This window comes from Nannobrachium achirus (genome assembly GCF_963921795.1).
Source record: "Nannobrachium achirus genome assembly, chromosome: 23".
NCBI lineage: Eukaryota > Metazoa > Chordata > Actinopteri > Myctophiformes > Myctophidae > Nannobrachium > Nannobrachium achirus.
The window spans coordinates 47,548,342-47,569,518 of record NC_137830.1 but is presented as its reverse complement, the minus strand read 5'-3'; the positions used below and the strand labels follow the sequence as shown (position 1 = coordinate 47,569,518).

The 21,177-nt window shown below is 47.4% G+C and overlaps 1 protein-coding gene across 1 annotated transcript; it reads right to left on the bottom strand.

The window, feature by feature from the left end:
* Positions 1-100: 100 nt before the first annotated feature.
* LOC308308992 (prickle-like protein 1) lies at positions 101-19,195 on the bottom strand (the record flags this gene model as incomplete). Its single annotated transcript, XM_080754445.1, has 7 exons — positions 19,001-19,195; positions 14,528-14,641; positions 11,123-11,260; positions 5,827-6,030; positions 3,311-3,497; positions 1,608-2,615; positions 101-1,119 (listed from the first exon to the last, which is right to left on the bottom strand). The coding sequence occupies exons 1-7, from the start codon at positions 19,184-19,186 to the stop codon at positions 101-103; spliced, it is 2,856 nt and encodes a 951-aa protein (XP_080610571.1). The 5' UTR covers positions 19,187-19,195.
* Positions 19,196-21,177: the final 1,982 nt, after the last annotated feature.

The following is a 21,177-nucleotide window of genomic DNA, read 5'->3' as shown; positions in this document are numbered from 1 at the left end:
TGCCAAATCACCAAAGTGTCATTTGACCGGAAAATCGGACTTTGTCCTTTCACGTGTTTCTTTTTGTAAGAGCAGCCTCCTTTGCCACTGGTCCAGGCTGTTAGGAGATTATGCAGTTTTTGGCCCGGTGGCCCTTCCTGCGGGCTGTCCGTGAGCCGTTACTCTGTGGGGACAGGGCCGTGACCCTGGTGGGGTAATCCTCCGCGTAGTACTGGTACCGGCCCGCCGCCCGGGGCTGGGGGATGGGCTGGCCTAGGAAATACCCCTCCTCCTCCGAGTCAGAAGAGGAGGAGGAGCAGGTCGAACACCAGTCGTCCAAGTCGTCAGCGTAGAACCGGTCGAAACGCTCCGCCCGCGGGTCTCCTTGCGCCGAGCTCGGAAGGGCGTAGTCAGAGCGGGTTTGTGGGTACCCCGGGGTAAGTCTGTGGGAGGCGGAGGACTGGGTGAGGCAGGCACCACCCTGAGACTCCATCAGACCCTGCTGGGGCTCATAAGGCCTCTGTGCCCTCTCCAGGGGCACCATGTGGAGGGCGTTGTCAGAGCGCGCCTTGCGGCTCCGGTGGGGCCTGCCTTGCCGGTGGTGGTGCCTGCCGCTGCGTCCGTGGTGGCTGGCCGGGCGCGTCCTGTCACGGGCCTGCTGCTCGTCCAGTCGGTACGCCCTCCTCTGCGGACGCTCGCTCATCGGGTGCTGCCTGAGATCTGCCTCCTCCGTGCGGCCGTAGCATCCGTTGTCCACGGTGTCCTCGGAGAACTTGACCACCTGGGGAGGCCTGGAGGACTGGGACTTGCTCCTCCTGAGAGCCGGGGCCTGGAGGAGAGAGGGGGGAACGGCCGCCTCCTGGTGGGCCGAAAAGCGCGAGGCGCCTCCTCTCATCACCATGGCCAGCTCCTCCTCTTCGTCCTCGTCCTCCTCCAGGGCGGACCTCTGCTGGCGGAGGTGGAGCTCCAGCTCGGGGTTGAGGTTGAGAGAGTTGGAGCTGTGGTGCATCTGGGAGGAGTTGAGCGTTCCCATGTTGCTCATCTTCTCGCAGTCGTCGGCAGGCGGCTCCGTGGGCTCCTGGAGGCCATGGAGGGAATAGAGAAGTGGCCTGTCCTTACTGTCTCCATCCACTGATGCACCTGAAAGAGGGAGAGAGACTTTAAGAATCACAGCCTGAACATACAAAGAAAAAGTTGTCTTGATGTAAACCCAATATAATTATGAACGCCGCCATTCTGAAACACTATCAAGTTTCAAATCAAAATGTCTCAATCTTGCAACTGCAGGTATGACCACAAAAGCAGTTTGATTTACATTGCACTACGCCACTACTGGTCTGAGGAGGTTGCAGATAGCCAGATGCCGTCTAAAAAAAAAAACGGTCGGTCTCTAAGAGATACACGCCGTCTCAGTCAATTCCACTCCCTTCGACCAGCCTGTAGGAGCCACAATTCAGCGACCCCCACCCTGTATCCAAGATGGTGGGTGAGTACATTACTCTTCCCCACCCTGACGTAAAGCTCATTTATGTAACAACTCATATTTTACTTGAATCTTTCATGTTGGCGAGCCGAGCGTGGTGGATAACTTATGAAACACTTCATGTAAGCCCCGCCCCCTCTCTTACCAGTGATGTTGGAGAGAGCCAACGAGTCCATGGAGTCACCCACGCCCTGTTCGGCTTTCCTCAGCTCGTCGGTGATGCACTCCAGGGAGTCTTCGTACCACTGCCTGGGGTCCATCCAGAAGGGCTGCCTCGGCCCACACTGGTCCTGCTCCTGGTCTATGTCCAGCTCCTGGATCTTCCTGGCGCTCGCCGGGCCCGGGTGGCTGCCGTACGCCGAGTCCCCTAGGCCGTCCTGGGACTGGGTCCAGTACATGTCGGGGAGGTGCTTCTTACTGATCAACCCAGGGCTGAGGCTGTTGCTCCGGGACTGGCTGTAGGTTTGTCCCTGGGTGGGGCTGGCGGGGCTGGGGCAGGACGACGAGGCGGTGACTCCCATCGACGCGGTGCCAGGTTTCAGCCAAGGCTCGCAGGCCTGCCTGCTTCGGTCGCCGGCGGGCCCCGGACTGGGGCCGTCGCGAGCCTGCGGCGGTTGATGCAACAGCCCGCGGTCGCCGAACTTGAGCAGGAGCTGCGTCATGTAGTCGTCGTGCTGGGCCCACTCCTCCGGGTCCTCCTCCTCTCCAGCGCCGGCCTCCTGCTCCTCTCTCTCCCGCCAGAATCTCTCCTCCAGGCCCAGGCGAGCCAACTTGCGTCCCACGATATCCATGTCCCCGTCCCCACCTCCGTCTCCGTACTTGTACTCCGCCAAGGCCTCCGCAACGGCGGCGGCGGCCGCGGGGTGGGGGTTGAACAGCTGCGACTGCCTCCACTGGTCACCGGGCTTGCTGCTCTTGCCCATGCGGATGCTGCGGCGGGATTCGCGGGAGCGCGCCGACTGGAAGGCGGAGTCGGACGAGTCCGAGGCGTGGACGTCCTCCCCCTGGCTGCAGGCCTTGGAACAGTAGATGCGTCCTTGCTTCGGCAGGAAGGGACAGCCCAGCAGGGAGCTCTTACACTGGACACAGCAGAAACACTGGTCGGTGGCATGCCAGTGGATGCCCTCGTAGGTCATCTGGGCATGGTCCACGCCTAAGGATGGAGGAGGATAGAAAATAAGGAGATAAGAGATGAGATTTATGTTTGCGGTTATGTATGTTTAGTCACGTGTCCCTATTCTAGGGTGAACATCTTGCGAAAATAGCAGATCTACAAGCTCACAACATGTAGCTTTGTGACGTGTTGTGAGGTTCTAGATCGGCTTATTTTCAGCCAAGAGATCTGGTGTGGAGGAAAAAAAGACGGTGACAAAATCTAGACCCGTGGGGGACACAGGTCAACAACATATACAGGGTTTAAGTGGCTAAGAGTTTACTTTTAACAGGCATAGCAGGTAGCCATTTCCAGGATTCAGAGGAAGAACTCTGGCTACGAGAATGAACCCTCTATATACCTTCCTTTGGTGACTACAGCCAAGGTGCCCTTGAACGAGGCAAATAAATCCAAGTTACTTCAACGGGCCAACAGTACAAGACTGTGACTGTAACAGGCCACTCCCAAGTGTGAATGAGTCTACCTGTATGAACGTGCAAGCGATAAAAGTAGGCCATTGCTGGAAAACGAGCGCCGATCTCCCACAGGATGTGGGTAAAAAAATTAAAAAAAAAAAATCTAAAGAAATGCATTCAGGCTCATTATAAAACAGCGTGGATATGGCATATGGACCGATGCCATTTTTCATCTTCGACATGGGGTGAGTTTCACAAGAAACCTCCCTACTGACTCACCGATGTTCTCGCCGCAGGCTTCGCAGTACTCCGCGTACAGCGACTCGAAGCAGCCGCAGCAGTACGGGCGCCCTTCCTTCATGATGTAGCGCTGGCCGCCCAGCATCGTCTCGCACTCGAAGCAGGCGAAGTGCTTCATGTGCCAGTGTCGGCCCTCTGCCTCTGTGCACTCATCAGAGAAGATGATCTGGGGGGAGAGGATGATGTACAGCTATCAGTGACGGAAGAAGTGTTCACGCATGTTTTAATTAAGTAAAAGTATCAATGCCCTGTTGTATAAGTAACTAGTAACTAAAATTTTCAAATAATTATAGTGGAGTAAAAGTACCAGTACTTTAATGATTCATTCACAAGTAATGCAGAGAGAGCAGAAATGTGTACAGTACTACTACAACTACTGCTGCTACTACTAATACTAAAAGCATAAAGGGGAGCAACACGTTCTCGCTTGGATCTACATGGATCCACTGCGCTCCTCATGTGAATAAAATGTCAACGTGCCAATTTTATGCGATCATGCCTGCTTATCGCTATGCCAGTCAGATTGCCCATGGCCCCTACCTGAGTTGTAAGGGCGGAATAGCTCTGAGAATCTGAGCAGCATGCAAGATATTCTATGGGGAGCACAAAAAAAATCCTACATCCTATAAATATGAAACCATAACACAAAACCAGACATTAGTCAGAAATAGCCTGCACAGCATCCATGTACAAACAAAACCGGGACTAATAACAGCATCGTTCCCATGTCGGCAATTATTTGCATAGCAATTAGAACGGGTACACATTAGTGTATCATTATTTTATGCTTTAACTATTCAAAAATAGCAGATATACAAGCTCACAGCGCGGCACCTATTTTTGAAAAATTGTGAAAATTTGAATTTTGACCCGATTCTATAAGTGTCTTTTCAATCCTTCTAAGATTTTTTTGAAAAAAATCAAACCTCGGTTCGAAGTGGAGCGGTGAATCTGAGCAGCTATACCCTGTGTGTGTGTGTGTGTCTGTTTTTGATTCTATGTGTTCTATATCTATGTTTTTGATTCTGTGTTCTAGATCTATGTTTTTGATTCTGTGTTCTAGATCTGTTTTTTGATTATATGTGTTCTAGATCTATGTCTTTTGATTCTATGTGTTCTAGTTCTATGTTTTTGATTCTATGTGTTCTAGATCTATGTTTTTGATTCTATGTGTTCTAGATCTATGTTTTTGATTCTATATGGTGTTTTTGATACTATGTTTTTGATTCTGTGTTCTAGATCTATGTTTTTGATTCTATGTGTTCTAGATCTATGTTTTGGATTCTCTATGTTCTATATCTATGTTTTTGATTCTGTGTTCTAGATCTATGTTTTTGATTCTATGTGTTCTAGATCTATGTTTTTGATTCTATAGGTGTTTTTGGTTCTATATGTTCTAGATCTATGTTTTTGATTCTATATGTTCTAGATCTATGTTTTTGATTCTGTGTTCTAGATCTATGTTTTTGATTCTATGTGTTCTATATCTATGTTTTTGATTCTATATGTTCTAGATCTATGTTTTTGATTCTGTGTTCTAGGTCTATGTTTTTACATTCTATGTGTTCTAGATCTATGTTTTTGATTCTATGTGTTCTAGATCCATGTTTTTGATTCTATATGTTCTGGATCTATGTTTTTGATTCTATGTGTTCTAGATCTATGTTTTTGATTCTATGTGTTCTAGATCTATGTTTTTGATTCTATGTGTTCTAGATCTATGTTTTTGATTCTGTGTTATATGTGCGTGTGTGTGTGTGCGTGTGTGTGTGTGTGTGTGTGTGTGTGTGTGTGTGTGTGTGTGTGTGTGTGTGTGTGTGTGTGTGTGTGTGTGTGTGTGTGTGTGTGTGTGTGTGTGTGTGTGTGTGTTGCGTGTGAGTGAGTGGTGAGTGTGCCTGGCCTGCACAAAACAGCGCCCCTCCTTTAACTAGTGTGTTGTGTGTGGCCACTCAAGGTATTGCCAGGCTACGGACGGACACGGCCAGCCAGCCACCCAGCCACCCACCCACATACCCACGGACATACCTGTCTATTGGGAGCGCTTTCACCGCTCCAAAAAACGATGTTTCTATGTCAGCAATCTGGCTAGCCATTGTCAAAGAAAAGGTCCTTTTCACTTGGAGCTCAGTTAGTCTGTTCTTGTCTTAACTTTTTCATGTCAAGGACCCCCAAAACGATATGTATTTGGCCACGGACCCCTATCTCAAAATATTTCGTTCCAGGGACCCCCCAGAAGCAAAATTTGAGTTAAAAAAAATACATATATTGAAAGATTTGCAAACATTTTCACGACTTTTTCAAAAATAGCAGATCTACAAGCTCGCAGCGCGGCACTCGGTGCCGCGCTGTGAGCTTGTATATCTGCTATTTTTCTATAGCTAAAGCATTCAATAATTCTAAGCCTAAATGGGTTAATCGTCAAACACAAATGTCACGATCGCGACAACCCTAATCTTCAGTGCCCCCGTCTGCAGCCACGATGTTCCTCAACCTACCTCGTCACAGGCGGAGCAGCGGGGCTTGAGGAGCTCGGCGTGGTGCCGTCCACAGTGGATCTTTCCGTTCTGGTGGAAGTAGATGAGGTCCACCAGCAGCTCCTGACACGTGGCGCACGCGAAGCACGCCGGGTGCCAGCAGGGACTCGGCCCCGCTCTGGACGCAAAGATGGCCATCTCCCCTCCGTTGATGCTCCCGCTGCACTGGAAATACAAACACAAACAAACGGCGGGTTGATTTTACGTGTTTTACGTCGTCCGAATGGTTTAACCGCTTCTAGCTTGGCCTCCCCGCTGTGCGCACATCAAAACTATTCAAAAAGAGCTGAAATGGCCGATCTACAAACGTGTAGATAGGCTGTTTTCGCCATTTGTCATACAAGGAAGTATAAACGATAATATGCTGAAGTGGTTAGGGAACAGGGCCCCTTGCGAGGGAAGTCGTATGGTCATGATGGTATGTTGAACTTTTATGCTTTACGGTACAGTGATACACAATGGGTTTACGTGTGGGGGTTCAGGGTCTTAAGCTGGTTGCACACTGCTGCGTTTTTCGGGCCGAATATCGGAGTGAATTTCAGAGCACGCAAATAAAAAGTCAACCTCACGTTATGTCAGTCACGTTTGCACACTGCCGCCCGTTTCGCGCACCACTCGGTCCCTTGCTCTCTCTATCTCTCTCTCTCTCCTTGCCCTGAAAAACGCATTTCGCAACGAAAAACGCAGCAGTGTGCAACCACCTTAAGTCAAGGACATGTTGAAAGGACACAAACACATCGGAGGAGATGGAACTTGTGACCTTTTCATTAAAATGCTAAGTGGATGACATGGTCACTTTCACATTTTCCATTATGAGGCATTTAGCTTATGGGCTTATCCATAGTGACTCACAATGGTTGGAGCCAGGTATGGGGTTCGGTGCCTTGCTCAAGGACACAGGACTGTTGGGGGGGGGGGGGGGGGGGTATGGGGGGGTATGGGGGGGTCAGAATGGGACCAAGGAGGATACCTTTTCAAAATAGCTCTGGAATTCTGTGTTCATCTCCGTGCCATATTGGATATAAACCTTAAATGATATTAAATTATATGTTACAGGACACTGCATTACAGGGAAACCAACTCCAAATATGTTTTTAGTCCCTCTCCTCGTGCCTACGACGCCTGAGGAATGTGCCACACGCAACTGCCGGCTTACAGGGGATATCCATTCAAAACATATCCATCATTACAGGGGATATCCATTCAAAACATATCCATCATCCTGGTCGTTTCAGTTGACACCGACGCTCAAACAAAGGAAACTAAACAACAGGTGACCATACTGTAAGTGCCAATGGAACACGATCTATTGAAAACAGATCCATGTTTCAGCCAGAGATAGCTCGGTATAGCAGCAATAACACATTTGATAATAGAAGATAATGGAATATAATCTCTTCTAAACCGTTGTTGACCGAGGGAACATTCTCTTGAACGCCCCTTCACTTTGGTGACACAAATGTGGACTTGGTAAGCAAGGATGCAATCTGAGCGAAATCATGCGCTTTCCTTCGTTCGTTTTCTCCTCGGTCATTCAAGATCCTTCCAGGAGCATTCCCACACCCTTTATTGTGGTTCACTTACAAACAGTGGATCTACTGTCACACACAACTGTTGGGAGTTGGTCTAGCAGAACGCTCATCATGTTGGACACAAAAGAAAAACATTGCGCGTAACGCCGTAAAATGCAAATGCAACATTTTCCCCGCGCAGAACACGAGTCACTCATAGATCAGAGCAGGCCGTCTCTAGACAGCCTTTCTGTTGTCCTGCACTGTAAACTTAAAACAGAAACTCTGGGCCTTGGTCCCAAGTTCAGGGATCATATGACTCCAGTGAGAATTCATCAGAGCGTGTCTGAAGGTACAGTCTCCAGTCTTTATATAACCCAGAGGAGCCATGAGACACCGTGGGCCTGCCATGGGACACCGTGCCCAGCTGTTAGTCATTATTACCAGGCCGGACAGGGCGCTTGGATACAGGGGTGTCGTGTGTCCCCTGGAGTTACGGCACAGTGAAACCGGAGCCTGATAAAGTGTGTGTTCTAGTGTGTGTGTGTTCTAGTGTGTGTGTGTGTGTGTGTGTGTGTGTGTGTGTGTGTGTGTGTGTGTGTGTGTGTGTGTGTGTGTGTGTGTGTGTGTGTGTGTGTGTGAGAGAGAGAGAGAGAGAGACACAAAATGTGTTTTGGGAGGAACTGTTTGTGTGTGTGGGGGGGGGGGGGGGAGTGTATGACATGAATGCATTTATCCGTGTGTGTCTGCACGTAGAGGTACCCAACTCTACGCATGTATTTTACACTGTAGCGCAGAGAAGAATACGTGCGTCCGAACTCATGGACATTCGTAAAAAAAACGCCGTCTCGCGTCTGCGAACCTCGCAGAGTGACCTCGCATCCCTGTGTTTGCCTTCGTCTCTCTCTGATAGGTCCCATCTGCTGTCCGTGAGGATTAGCATGGCTGAGCCTGTCTTTCCTGGATGGCGTGCCCTGTGGCGTGCCCCCTCCACCCCCCTCCCCTCCACCCCCCTCCACCCCAGGCCCACATACAGCAACCCGTTCCGCCAAAACCCGGGCCTCCCCTCACACAGGATGTGGGCAGGTTCCGTGGCCAGGGCCCGGGCATGCCAAAAGCATCTTAACTAGCAGCGAGTTCATCTTTGGTTTCATTGTAAGCCAACGGGGACATGCCAGTGAGAGGATGTTTTTAATAGGAACACACAGTCATGGGCTCGCTTAACCACTTAAGACCGCTTATATATACACTTCGTCGTACGACAAATGGCGAGAACAGACAATCTCTACCGGGTGGAAAACGCGCCGCAGTGCGATGCGTTGTGAGCTTATATCTTATGGCTCCCAAGCTAGGTTCTACATTGTTTGAACATTTCCTATAATGACGTGCCCGAAATAGGGACACCAGGGTTAACGTGCTTGAGGGGCTCCGGAATTTATGTTTGTGACCGACCGGCGCCCGCTGATGGCATACTAGTGATTACAATGACAGAGAACTCTCTGGAGCCTCCTCCCAGGGGCGTCACATGGGGTAGGAAAGTGGGACTGAGTTACTAGGGCCCAAGGTGATGGAGGGGCCTTAATTATTTTATACTTTAGCTATTGAAAAATAGCAGATATACAAGCTCACTTCTGCTATTTTTGAAAAGTCGTGAAAATGTGTGCAAATCTTTGAATATATGTATTTGTTAAGCGAACATTTGTAACTCAAATTTTGCTTCTGGGTGGTCCCTGGAACTCAATATTTTGGGATGGGGTTCCGTGGCCAAATGCATACCATTTTGGGGGTCCTTCACATGAAAAGGTTTGAGCTCCACTGACATAGAAACATAGGTTTTTCAAAAAACCTCACAAGGATTTGAAATATTCAAAGAGTTTTATGATTTTTCAAAAATAGCAGATCTACAAGCTCGCAGCGCGGCACTCGGTGCCGCGCTGTGAGCTTGTATATCTGCTATTTTTCAATAGTTAAAGCACAGGGGCCCCGCAGTGAATCCTTGTACCCAGGGCCCAGAATTTGGTCCGACGCCCCAGCTACACCGTCTCCCATCCTCCATCTGATTCACTCCCCTCCATAAACCCAGCGATAAGCTCTCATTAAAACCAGGCTGTTGTTTTTGGGGGCTGTGCGAGATGGTGAGCACAAACCACACGTTTGACACCAAATATCCGCTTCAAATTTTGAGGTTTTCTGGACTGACAACAGCAAGGAGTAGAAAGACCTCTCAGCCTCACAGGAACCTGTAAGACAGAGGTCTGTATAGGGCTCGGCACAAATATGGTCTATTTTGGCTTTAGTTAGTACATCATTTATTTTGATTATTCGGACTGGTCATTGTATATTTAGTATATTTAGTTATTCGTCATATCTGTCCTGTGCATTCATTGTTCACTAAAGCTTGAATGGCAAACATAAATGTCAAACTTATTTTATTTATATGTTCCATTGTTCAATGACAAAAATGGAAGTAAATGCAGTTAATCGCAGTTATTTGCAGGACAAAAAAATCATCACCTAAAATGTCCATGATCATCGCAGCCCTAACATTGCACATCCAGTGTTGTTTTTGACAGCAAATTTTGATTTAGTTTTAGTCATAGTCTTTTGAATAAAATCTCATTTAGTTTTAGTCATAATTTAGTCTTCTGAAAAGTTTTGGTTTTAGTCTAATTTTAGTCGACTAAATATCATGAGATTTTATTTGACTAAATCTACAGTTGATTTAGTCAACTAAAATCTATTTTGGCAGGCCTTGATGGCATCGTAATGACTGATTTTACACTTGGTTGCATGCTGAAAATAGCCGATCTACAAGCTCACAACGCATCACAGCGCGACGTGTTGTGAGCTTGTAGTTTTAGTCATCACAGCTTAGTTTTTATTTAGTTTTCGTCAGTGAAAAAAACGCAGTCGACACAAATTTTTCGTCATAGTTTTAGTCGACGAAATCAACACTGGGCACATCTCATTTATCTGCAGGGTGCACACCGAGGTGCGGACGGAAACGGCAGGAAATTGGTCAAATTCCTTGCGGTGAGGCTCGACCTTCTCCGCTCGGCCTCAGCGCCAGCCTCCCAATTTCCTGGCTTCCTCTCCCTCTACCTAACGAGGAGGTTTATGTCCGTGATTAAAACCCAGCCGCACTGGCCAATCAGAATCTCCGCCTCGGGCCGCAACACAACTGGGCAACGGGGCACCGGGTGTCATGTTGTTATGAATAAATAAAGACCTAACGTTTGGTTCCCCCTTGTTGGGTACGGTTACCTCACGGCCGTGTCACGAGGAAAGGAGGGCAGAAGCTGGTGGTCTCCATTGTGTGTGTGTGTGTGTGTGTGTGTGTGTGTGTGTGTGTGTGTGTGTGTGTGTGTGTGTGTGTGTGTGTGTGTGTGTGTGTGTGTGTGTGTGTGTGCGTGCGCTCCCCTGCGAAATTCTGTTTGTTATACTGTACGTTGATTGACTTCATGTGTGCGCAACCTGTTTGCATTTGTGTGTGAGTGCCCTCACATGCACGCCCTCGTGCACTGAACCCCCCCCCCCCCCAATGCGTTGTTATTGCCTTTGTGTATAGCCTACATTTATTTGTGCGCGCCCCAACCGTGCATTCTTTTGTGTTTGTGCATCCTGGCCACTCAGCCATCTGTAAGTGTGTGTGCGTGTGCGTGTGTGTGTGTGTGTGTGTGTGTGTGTGTGTGTGTGTGTGTGTGTGTGTGTGTGTGTGTGTGTGTGTGTGTGTGTGTGGCACATACGTTCTCACAGCGGGTGTGTTGCAGCGCTCGGGGCAGGATCCTGGGTGTTCCTCGGCCCAGCGCCTCTCTCTTCCTCTGGGCGCTGAACATGTGTAGCTCCCTCCTCTCCTCCTCGCTCATAGACTGGCAGTAACGCACCTGGCAGAGAGAGAGAGAGAGAGATCACATGGAGAGGGTTAGAGAGGGAAAAGAAAGAGACCACAACAGAGGGAGGGAATGGGGTGCACGGAGAGACAGGGGGGCGAGAGATAGGGCTGGTATGGGCAACTAAACGAAAATATCGTCGTCGTCGTCGTCGTCGTCGGGTGAAAACCTCCTATGTCCAGGACCGTTCGTTTTGTATTTATCATTTTTTAAAATGAACTAAACTAGTGAAAATAGCAGATCTACAAGCACACAACGCCTTGCACCGCGAGGCGTTGTGTGCTTGCAGATCGGCTGTTTTCACTACCTTTGTGCGCAGCCTTGTATGATGAAGCAGGGCTTTGCTTGGTGAAAAAACGTACAAACTTCAAACTTGGAGATACGAGGTTTCCGCCCGACAACGACGATATATTGAAACAGACATTTGGAACCAATAACGGATTTAATCTTGACGAATCAACATAAATGTAATCGACTAAATTGGGTAGTCTGATTAGTGCAAAAATAGGTAAAATAGTCGACGTGCAAGACCGCAACGCAATCCGTCGTGACGCGCTGTGAGGTTGTAGATCTGCTATTTTCACCAAAACAAATCATTAATTGAAATTGAGACAAAGGTTTGACCTAATCTCACGATTACTCTCAAACGGGTTGAGGTCATGTCGCCCAGCACTTAACGAGAGAGCAGGAAAGAGACGGATTGGAAAGGAAAAAGGCCAGAGGTAGAGAGTTGAAATAAATAAAAAAAGACCACATCATTCCTTCTTTGCATGCAACGTTCAGTGTTAAGTGCATCTGCTCTGAGCCCTTATTTGGTCATAGGGGTCGATTTCAGCCTCGTCCCCCCAGGAGGCCGCGTTGACAGGATGGCACGAGGGCAAAACCCGAGCCCTCCGCCTCGTGTTTGGCGATGGAGATGAAAGTGCAGATAACGGACGGGAGAGAACCTATCCTAACAACCACCTCCGCTGTCCTCTCTAAACAACTGGAAATGATGATGAGGTACGCACACGCACTCACACGTGGACTCACCCACGCCATCTCTCTCCCTTGCATGTCACACCATGAACGCTCTCTCTTTCGGACTGTGGCTCTCTCTCTGGCTCTCACAATTGCACACAGATGCACACACACACACACACACACACACACACACACACACACACACACACACACACACACACACACACACACACACACACACACACACACACACACACACACACACACACACACACACACACACACACACACACACACACACACACACACACACACACACACACACACACACACACACACACACACACACCTATCCTAGTAAACCACAGCTATGTCAGGAATCTTCCGCCAGCTTGCTTCCTCAACCCTCAGGTCTGCCAGCAAACATCATAAAATTGCTCAGTCAAGCGCTCTGTGTGTGTGTGTGTGTGTGTGTGTGTGTGTGTGTGTGTGTGTGTGTGTGTGTGTGTGTGTGTGTGTGTGTTCTGCACAAACACACACACACACAAACACGCACGCATATGTTTGTAAGGTTGAGGCAGTGAAGGAGAATGGAGAAGGGACTACAGGGGGTGGTCTGTGGACACACACACACACACACACACACACACACACACACACACACACACACACACACACACACACACACACACACACACACACACACACACACACACACACACACACACACACACACACACACACACACACACACACACACACACACACACACACACACACACACACACACACAATATCTCCTGATGTAAACTCAGCTAACAAAGAGAATCAGGACAATGACGGTTCACAAAGACTACATGGGTTTACACAACCGTAAAAGATAGTGTACGGGACATGTCGGGCTTAACTCGTTTTAATTGTTCCCAGGTCACTAACGTTTGGCCAGAGGGACTCATGGGAGTGTGTGTTTGTCTTTGCTGAGACTGTGCTGGCTCTGGCGTCAGCAACACTGCCAGTCATGATGTCAATTCAATTCAATTTAATTCAATTCAAAGGGCTTTATTGGCATGAGAAAACATACGTTTACATTGCCAAAGCAGAAGTGTACACAATACAATACAAACAAAATATATACAGGTGAAAACAGTTTCCATGCATCACGGTTACGTGCAGGCAGAGCAGGGATATATACAATGGTTTTTAAGGTGGTTGGGTTCCATTTGAAATCCTTCTCTTATCACAGCAGCTCACGAATCTTGCTGATGTCTCTCTCCAACCCAGCTACGCCCAGCACTACAGCACAGGGCTGCAGCTGTCCATTATTTACTTAGCGACTATTCTATCGACTACTTTTTCCGATATAAATCAAATAACTGAGAAGAAGCACTAACCACTTACGTGTTATTCTTAATAATTCGGCGTCGTGCAATTCATTTTGAAAATACCTACAAGCTCAAGTTGTGAGCTTTCTAGATTTCTTCTTTTCTTTTCTTCGATTAAACCAATTAGTTTGATTAACTGTTGCACCCCTGGTGCAATCCAGTTGAGTCCAGTTTGAACATGCAGTCATGAACGTCCAACACCTCGCCCTAGCAGAACAGATCAGTGCTGAAGAGCTCATTATGCTCAGTTCAGTCCGCTTCAATTTGATGTGCTTTATTAGCATGAGCGACATAAACCTCTCTCTCCTATCTGTAGGCTATTTCTCACACAAGGATACACACACACACACTAGGGCATTCACGAATAGTGATTTTGAGTATTCGAATTATTCGACCTCAAAGTATTTGAATAGTTGAATATTCAACAGGACTGGCCAAACTGTCAAATATTAGTAAGCAAGAGGCGAACATTGTGAAAATAGCCGGTCTACATGCTCACAACGCCTCGCGTTGCGAGGCGTTGTGAGCATGTAGATCGGCCATTTTCACAATATTTACCTGCGGAACCAAGTCACATTAAATGTAATACCTACATTCCAAGTGCTTGTCAGGGTGGGGATCCTCAGTTCAAATATGTGTATTTTGGGGGTCACGGCCTAAAAAAGGTTTGAGAACCCCTGGTATGGAGCATTAACAAATTCACCCACCAGGGGCATTGACAACTCATTCGTATGACTTCCTATCTAGCCAAGCTTTATAAACTATATCTTTTTTTAAAGTGAAAACAATACAAAAAAAAAGTGAATATTTGACTTCGGTGAAAAACGTCGAATAGTGACTTTGATATTCGAATATTTGAATATTCGAATATTTGGTGAATGCCCTAACACACACACACATCTCTCTGTCTCTCTACCTCGTTGTCGTGTGGGGGCAGCTGGTACAGGAGCTGTCTGATGCGGTGATTCTCTCCTGGACTGTTGACGTACGGCACCTTGTCCTCTGGCAGGCAAGAGAAATACATCTGAACCTGAGGACAGATAGACAGACAGACAGACAGACAGACACAAAGACTGAGTTTCAAAAGTCAACAGCCAACATTAAAATACAGTATTTTCTGGACTATAAGGCGCACCTGACTATAAGGCGCACTGTCAATGAATGGTCTATTTTCAAACTGTTTTCATATATAAGGCGCACCTGACTATAAGGCGCACATAATAGACGCTACCGTTGCGTTATGCATCCAACAGATGGAGCTGTGCTAAAGGGAATGTCAATGTCAATGAATGATCCATATATAAGGCGCACTGGACTATAAGGCGCACTGTCGTTTTTTGAGAATATTAAAGGCTTTTAAGTGCGCCTTATAGTCCGGAAAATACTGTAATTGCATTTGTTTTTGCCACTTGCATCCAAGCATCCCTACTATAATGGGTATGTCACAGTTGAACTCGTAGATCGTCTATTTTTGGTAAAGAAATTCGGTGTAGAGCCAAAAAAAAAAAAAGGACGTGGCTAAAGATAGACTCCTTGGGGACCCCGGTCAGCTAATAGGGTTATAATAAGTGGTTTGAGTGTCACACAGTTGTGCAGACTGGCCGTACTGTCCAAAGATAAGATATTGTAGGGTTATAACGAGATTTCTTTTCTTTTCGTCCTTTCTTTTTTTAACATCAAAGGGTATAAATTGTTTCAGAAATTCAGTTTCACTACAAATTAAGTTACCAATGAAAAATAAGATCATACCATTGAACATGAGATGAAGAGACTCCAATTGTAATGAATACAGGCTATTATACGAACTGATGAAGACCCTGCACAGAGAAAATCTAATTTTCACCAGAGTCTTATGATGTTTTCCCCTTTAAGTGAGTTAGAAGGAACTCACAGTGGGCCGGTCAGACCGCACAGCGGCTGCGCGGTTGTCTTAATGTGTGTGACAAGTACTGGCCCATTTCATGTGACTTCCTTTCCTTTTAATACGCGTCTCCAATTCCCTGATCCAAAGCACAACACAAGGAAAGCCCCCCCCCCCCCCTTCCCCATGAACACAAATCAATCAGGTAGTTCTTCACGGCAATGGTTCCCAAACCGTGTAATTCCAAGGATGTCTCTGAGAGTTACAGACCTGTAAAGGTGTATCTGGAACTCCCTCAAGGGACCCTGGGAACCACTTTGAGAATCACTGCTTTACAGCGTGGCTATGAAGGAGTCTAGAAATGGGTCTGTCCGTGTGTCTATGTGTGTGACTGTCTGTGTGTCTGTGTGTGTGACTGTCTGCGAGTCTCTACGGGTTCAAATCCTGCAAACCATGGGACTGATCAGCGGCAAATGTCTTGCTCACTGCCAGCAGGCAGCGGACGTACCTCCCCCATTTTGTCATCTGTTTTATATATATATATATATATATTATAAATAACTTTCATTTCATAATGAACGACAATGCCGATCGAATCAGCCAGAAACCTAATATGAAGTCATGAGTCAGAGATATGTCATGGATGTCTGCTGTCAGAGACTGACCACATGAAGTCCCAGATCCATGTGAAGCCGCGTCGTCATTAGACGACGTCTTGTTTAGTTTGTACAAGTGTTTGACATTGAATGTTTTTCCTCAAGCCACAGAGCCCGGACAAAAGATGCGACAAAGAACCCTTGTAGCTCATTCAATGGTGGCGTTTGAAAGAAAATCAAACCTCGGTTCGAAGTGGAGCGGTGAATCTGAGCAGCTATACCCTGTGTGTTGCTAAATGCCTAAACTGTAAACTGTGCCTGTGAGTGAGTGGTGAGTGTGCCTGGCCTGCACAAAACAGCGCCCCTCCTTTAACTAGTGTGTTGTGTGTGGCCACTCAAGGTATTGCCAGGCTACGGACACGGCCAGCCAGCCAGCCAGCCAGCCACCCAGCCACCCAGCCACCCAGCCAGGGACATACCCACGGACATACCTGTCTATTGGGAGCGCTTTCACCGCTCCAAAAAACACTAGGTCAAAGACAAAGACAAAGTGGTGGAGACCATATGGAATCTCCATTTCTTTATGAATGCAGTTCAGTTACAGTTGACCATAGACAAAACCAAAAAAAAAAAAGACCACCCTCTCGGTTTAAATAACCGCACACTGATGCAAATGGAAAGCGGAGGAGAGACATAGACGGACAGACAGAAAGAGAGAGAGAGAGTTGGACAAGTGCCACATAGCCTGCAGACGAGAGGACATGTCTGTTTGCAGACAGAAGGAGTCGAGCAGTAAAGAAAAAGAATAAAAGCTTAATGGTCCTACACACACGCACGCATGCGCACACACACACACACACACACACACACACACACACACACACACACACACACACACACACACACACACACACACACACACACACACACACACACACACACACACACACACACACACACACACACACACACACACACACACACACACACACACACACACACACACACACACACACACACACACAGGACTAGAAATCACACTGGCCCAAGGCTAAATACTCAGCAGCTAACATTCTGCTGATGTTGCAACACCAACCCTCTTAACATAAAGGATTAAGTGAACATGCTGCTCCTATCATGGGTGTCATGCTGGAGCAAATAACTCCGTACGCCCCCAGCCAGAGACTGCCTCCAATTGTGGTGAAGACCGTGAACGGTATTTTAACATAACAAGCATGGGGAGATGTTGTTTTTCTTCTTTTAACTAAGCAGGCTAATGTGGAGAACTGGTGACTTACAAGAAGTTCACCGGGGAAGCTGTTTTATGGACGTTTGAAGGTTTATGAATGTCAGTGTGTGCGTGCGCTCGCTCTCGTGTGTGTGTGTGTGTGTGTGTGTGTGTGTGTGTGTGTGTGTGTGTGTGCGTGCGTGCGTGCGTGCGTGCGTGCGTGCGTGCGTGCGTGTGTGCGTGCGCACATGTGCAAAGGAGTGTATACTATCCATGCATGTGTGCGTGCATGTGTGTAAAGGCCCCTGACTCAATGTGTGCATGCAAATGTGACGGTATCCTGGCCTTTATATTGAAGATGAAAGGCCTGATCTGAGCTTGTTTAAGGTTTGCTAAAATGCTTTCTGTGCCAGAGCACCAGTGCTGATGAAATGGAGAGTAGAAAGCCGGATTTACGATTTTATATTTTATACTCTCGAAAAATACCGACATGGCGAGTGATACAGTCATTGACTTTTTTTCTGGGGAAAACATTTACCAGTTTTTCATGTCGTCCTTGACTACTGATGCCGCTATCGTCCAAAAAATGCAAATATGTGGCAAACACTGTCAATTGCAATCCAGTCAACTGCATAATGATGTGCGACCACACAACGACCACACACAACGACCACACAACGAGGAGCTGGAACAAACGGACACTGGTAAACAGTCAACGATGTTTCCCTGAACTGAATGCTCTCGACGGACCAGAGGAAATGTGAATTCTGTTTGTCTTGGTATACTCGTTGCTGAAAAGCTTGTAATTCTGACGCTGTTTTCCAACGTACGGTAGTTATAATTTCGTCTCAAACTCAAGTCAATACTTCTCATTGGTTCAATATAACATACGTACTTAACCACATCCATTTCAACTTTAGAAAATAGCAGTTCTACAAGCACACCCAACAGGAACGGCCTTGGGTGGTCATCGCGAAGCTGAACGACACGTGTTGGACATACATGTGCTCACGCGCACAACCCCACACGTGCTTTTGTTCCCATGTGAAAGCAGTGACAGATGTTGGGCCGCTGCCAGCCGGCGCTAATCCTATTGCGTGACACGCTGTGTGACGCGGTGCCGCCATGCGCTACCTTGGCTGAACCCACCATGCATAGATACGTGATTAACGTCCACTGCCAGAAATTGAATCTGCCTACTATGGACTGGATGACACAGTATCAGCATCCAGGAAATGAGAGCCATTGTAGCCACTGCCTGTGTGCGTCAACAATGTATAACACACTAAAATACTGAGAGAATAGATTTAACTCTGAGTAAGAACACTCTAGAATACTCTACAAGCTCACAACTCGTCACGACGTCACACACTTGTGAGCTTGTAGATCCGCTGTTTCCGGGAAAGAGATTTGGGTGCAGATGACGAAAAAAGGGGGCCAAGTTCAGCGTCGACCCCAGTCAACTAAGTATTGGTTGAACTTTAGACTTAGAGCAGGGGTCTTCAACAGGGGGTCCGGGAACCCTTGGGGGTCCTCAGAGTTACTACAGGTGGTCCTCCAAATCTTTGTGTGCTAGAATTTTTTTCTTATCCTTTATTATATTAACCACTTGAAACCTAGCGATCAGACCCCTGACTTAGAGGGTTTAAGGTGTCTTCAGTAATACACACGTGAAGTGATTCATTGATAGGCCACGGTTGGTACCTGTTCGGGTCTGAGTCCGGGAGGCACCCAGGCGTACTCCTCCAGGGCACAGCCAGAGTCATCGTCCGACGTGGAGCTTCTCTGGAAGCCCAGGGAGATCTTCCCCATCTTTCCCCCGGCACGAGGCTCCATTTCTAGGCCTCGGGGCAACAGACGCTCCCCCCTCTCCAAGCGCTCCAGGTTCATGGCACACGGGCGCTGTTTGAGAGAAAAAGGGTATATTTAGAAAACAGATAAATCCAGAAAAGCAGAGCGTGTTTTTTTTCCCCATTTAGTTTCTTCTTCTTCATGATAACTTGGTTATGGGTTAATGATAACCTGTCTCTGCAGTCTAGATTATCTAAATAATATTTGGGCCATAAATCAAGGTTCCACTGAGAAAGGTCTGGTGTCAGGTAGGACATCTACTGGTTGACAATGTCAATAAAGTTATTTGAAGCAGCACAGGATTGGACACTAGATGCATCGGCATCCTGCTTATTGTCGTTGTCGGGTGGAAACCTTGTATGTTCAAAACCGTTTGTTTTGTATTTATCATTTTTAAAATGATTTAAACTAGCGAAAACAGCCGATCTACAAGCACACAACGCCTCGCACCGCGAGGCGTTGTGTGCTTGTAGATCGGCTGTTTTCACTGCTTTTGTGTGACGGCCTTGTGTGATGAAGCAGGGCTTTACTTTGCGAAAAAATGTACAAATTTGAAACTTGGAGATACGAGGTTTCTGTTATAATGATATCTGGACTTTAACAATGGCGGGTTTACATTTGTTACAGGCACGTCGGGTTAAAAGGTCTGTGCTACCATTAAAAGTCTGTTATCTCTGGCAGAGTATAGTATACCAATCTGTCCACCTGTCGTGCTGCGTGTAAATCTGCACATATCTCTGACCTGTGGCCTCGTTAAGAGAGCATTCTACCGTGTCATGGAACAAAGAGCAGCGCACCAAGAGGTTTACCAGGCACACGTCGCTGGTTCTCTGCTTTGATCGAGGACAGGTCATCGAAAGGTCTCTTAACTGTGATCAGGTTTGTCTACTCCAGTGGTTCTCAAACCTTTTCATGTCAAGCACCCCCATCTGAAAATATTTGGTGTCAGGGACCCCCCCCCTTGCCCCGATACAAGATTTGTGTTTTCGAAACGTGTTACTCTAACCCCATTGGCCAGTTTGGCAGGCAAACGGTGATCATTTGGAGCAGGGGTGTCGCACCAAATTCTGGGTCCAGGGTTCACTGCGGGGCCCCCGTGAATGTTCTTCATAGGGGGAACTGGGAACGCATTATTTTGTGCTCTAACTATTGAAAAATAGTATAATTCAAAGATTTGCACACATTTTCACGACTTTTCAAAAATAGCAGATCTACAAGCTCGCGGCGCGGCACTCGGTGCCACGCTGTGAGCTTGTATATCTGCTATTTTTCAATATCTTGTGTGCTCTGGGATGAGCCAGTAACTTGTACGTGTGTCTCCTCTCCCAACCACCGTGGCAGGGCAACCGACCGCGTCTTTTGTCTGAATCGAGTAGCCCATGTGTCATAACATGCCGCCGGTGAATGAAAAGATTAGTCCTACGTCTCTGCTATAATACCCTGGATCAGAGTGAAATAGGAGTGACGTACAGTATGTCAAGTATGCCCGGACATGCAGGGCACGATGCCTCTGAATGTATTTTCCGTATTAACGGGTGGTTCTGGGATGTAGGGACATTTTCTGTGGGTACGGAGTGGGCAGATGGTCCACACGTTTGGGATAGTCATGGAAGATCATCCCAAATAACCTCTAAAAGGTATGCATATAACCACTTAAACTCTTCTAGTCCCCCAAGGGGACTATACTAGGCCCACTGCTTTACCCCGCTCTACACCAAATCCCTTCGCAGAAATTAACCTGATCTATGCGTTGGTAGAGATGATGTTTTGCTGAATGCTCGCCTATTATGACCTGGCTGCCCAGAATAGGGGCTCTCGGGTTCGGGTGGTTAAAGAGCATACATCTTTATTCAAGTCTTGAACACACATCCAAGCAGCCTCTCTAAAAGCTAAAGCACTCTCAGTAGCCTTTCAAACTAAGCCTTTTCTCCCCTCTTTACAAGCTGATAAGAGAGTTTTTCTGTTCTCTGCGTGTATATCCCGCCTTCAGCGGTAGCCGTCTTATCTCCACCGGCCATGTTCTTCTGAGA